At 31.3% G+C, this 2,840-nt stretch overlaps 1 protein-coding gene across 1 annotated transcript; it reads right to left on the bottom strand.

The window, feature by feature from the left end:
• Window positions 1-1,811: 1,811 nt before the first annotated feature.
• Window positions 1,812-2,800, bottom strand: LOC117241457 (glutathione S-transferase-like). Its single transcript, XM_033507384.1, has 2 exons — window positions 2,632-2,800; window positions 1,812-2,372 (listed from the first exon to the last, which is right to left on the bottom strand). The coding sequence occupies exons 1-2, from the start codon at window positions 2,774-2,776 to the stop codon at window positions 2,065-2,067; spliced, it is 453 nt and encodes a 150-aa protein (XP_033363275.1). The 5' UTR covers window positions 2,777-2,800; the 3' UTR covers window positions 1,812-2,064.
• Window positions 2,801-2,840: the final 40 nt, after the last annotated feature.

Below are 2,840 nucleotides of genomic sequence, written 5' to 3'. Positions count from 1 at the left end.
CAAATGTTTTTTAAACGAATCTGCAATCTGTTGGAAACAACGGAACAGTAACGGGACGACTGATAGGGAAATAAAAAAGATCGCGTTTTATTTGAACAGACAAATCTTTGAAATCTATTCGAAAGTCTATTTGAAATGGTACGAGCTCGAAAAGAACGGTGAATACTATAGAAGAAGGATTAATTAAAATTCTTATTAATCTGTACGCTTTGTATATTAAATACCTTGATCGATGCCAAGATAACAAATTATTATACAAAACAGTGAAGTATCCACGTATATTGAGTATTACCATTACTGTAATTTAATTTTTAACCGATCCTGAAAATTCCTTAGAACGTAAAAAGTATAAAATGTTACTGTGCATTTCAAGATTAAATGCACTGTAATTTAGAAACAGTTATGAAGCGGAAACAAATAATTTATTCAGAATAAGAATTCTACGTAATCATGTTAAAAAAAAACGTACTTATAACGCGTTTAAACTCCAAATATGTAAAGACAATAAGGGAAAAGAATTAAACGAAGAATCGTATTTTTTGTAAATTCACACAAGATTTTATCTAAAAAAAAATTAAGATTTTTTGAAGAACGTACAAGACGGAACACGAACAATAAAAATGGGATGTTAAATACAAAAAATAGATTGAAATTTAGATTATGAAATATAAAAAAATGATATTGCATAATTTACAATTATTTTCGATAGCTTACGTCAGTATGTTGGAGTGTAAACTATAAAATATTCAAAAACTGATACCATTCAGACATAATTTAGAAAAACAATAAATTGCGGAAACCGATAGTTAAAACTCGATACGATCGATACTCCAAAGCTCTAATCCTAATAATTACTCAGCAATAATAACCGATAATTCATGTTGATTAATGTTTGAACTCCGTTTTTTTCTGTATGTGTATACAAATTTTGTACAGTTTGATAAAGCGAAATTAAATTATCATCCTTTTGTACTACTTCAAACATTGAGATTTGTCATCTTCAAGGTCGATCACACACAGTTTCAGATTGCGGAGTTGCAAGGGTAATTAATTTTGCAATCGGTTTTCCTTTGATATAGGTGTGCATACAAATAGCCATTGATTGACAATATACCGAAGCAATTCTAGTTTAATTTGAAGTCATCGGTCCTTTGATATTTTTGGAAGAATAGTAAAAGTACAGAGAAAACAAGAAAAAATGGCGTTAACTAAAAGATAGCTCCAATGTATCTCATAAATATTATCTATATATCATTTGTAAGATGGAAGTGACCAAGATATCGAATTATACAAAAATTGTATGTAATGATTAATACTTGAACGTTACTTACATTGATGTACATGAAAATTTGATCTTTTATTAACTAAGTTATTGATCGACAAAATGACTTCCTACATAATTCTCCGCCTGAACTGAAATGCATATTTTTTTTTACGCAAGCCTTATGTGTAGCTAGCAACGAGCAAACAGATTAATTACTTTACACCCGGTCGTATCTTGTTTGCTGTAGGCGAGTTCTCTCGTGTAATCAACGAAGTACTCAACTTTAAAGCGATAACAGAAGAACATTATTGTATCGATAAAAATCATGCTTTTTTCAAAGAAATATGTAACTCGTATTTTTTTTAAAGCAACCCTCATAACGTATTGAATAAAATAATCATACATTTTTTTTTGTTCAACATTTATAAAATACGATATTATCAAGATCACCAAGGAGGTAATCTTCAATTCTTAATGAATATAATAAAAACATAATTAATGATTGTTTGATGGTTTTATTATTATCTCTATAATACAAAAGCATAACATCGTGTCAACAGTTTATATAGTTCGTATGTTTCTGTAGGAATACACAAATAATAGTTCTCTATCACAACGTAATCTAAAGGGGAAACCCTAACTAAATGACAAAAATATCGGTAATAACTGGAACTAATGAATGTTAAAAGCAATCAGTATATTCCATACAAACTTCCATCAACACGATTCGTTCTTCATTCTCTCAACACACTAAGACCGCAATCTTTAAACGTTTATAAAACCATAAGCAATTGTGAAGTTTAGAATTCGCTAACTGGGCGTCTCTCAATCCAATTTTTGATCTTGGGCAGAAGGAGGACCTTTTTCTCCAGCAGCTTCAGATTCTCGTAATTCTCGATCAGATCAGACTTGTACATAAAGTTCAAATAATCGAGCAGAGCAACGAATGTTAAATCAGCCCAAGAGAGAGTACCATCGTAGAAGTAGCCGTCATTTTCCTTCACTTGCTGGTCCAAACGTTCTAAAATGAACGGCAGCGTCTCTTCAGCAGCCTTGCGTTTTGCAGGTTTGACCTTCTCGTCCTCCTCATAGTGGAAGGCGGCAATTTCTGAAAATTTGTTTTCAGTTAAATACTATTCGCTAATGTTATACTAATTTGAATACAGTGTTATGCGAAATTTAAATGATACTGAAGATAGAATTACAATCCTTTTTAATCCTTTGTCTTGTATTGTTGACATACGTGTATCGTTCGATTAAATCAAATATTAAATCGGATTTCAACTAATAAATACCTGAACAGATATGTACTATCTGTTATCAAGATTCTCATAAGATTTATGCAAAACAGCACTGGATATACTCACTATGATGAATATCATGAATAGTATCAACAGTGGCATCAATATGATGATTTGCCCAGTCAGTCTTTCCAGCTAAGTCATATTGTTTGGCTAAGTAACGGCAAATAGCTGTAGACTGAGCAACCTTCCTTCTATCAGCTACGAGCATAGGAAGCTGGCCATAAGGAGTCACTAAAAATATACAACTAATAGAATCAAAGATTCTATCGAAC

The sequence above is a fragment of the Bombus vosnesenskii genome, unplaced genomic scaffold (genome assembly GCF_011952255.1).
Source record: "Bombus vosnesenskii isolate JDL3184/JDL3185 unplaced genomic scaffold, Bvos_JDL3184-5_v1.1 scf7180000015933, whole genome shotgun sequence".
Lineage (NCBI taxonomy): Eukaryota > Metazoa > Arthropoda > Insecta > Hymenoptera > Apidae > Bombus > Bombus vosnesenskii.
The sequence above is the reverse complement of the archived record's forward strand: the minus strand, read 5'-3'. Positions and strand labels throughout refer to the sequence as shown.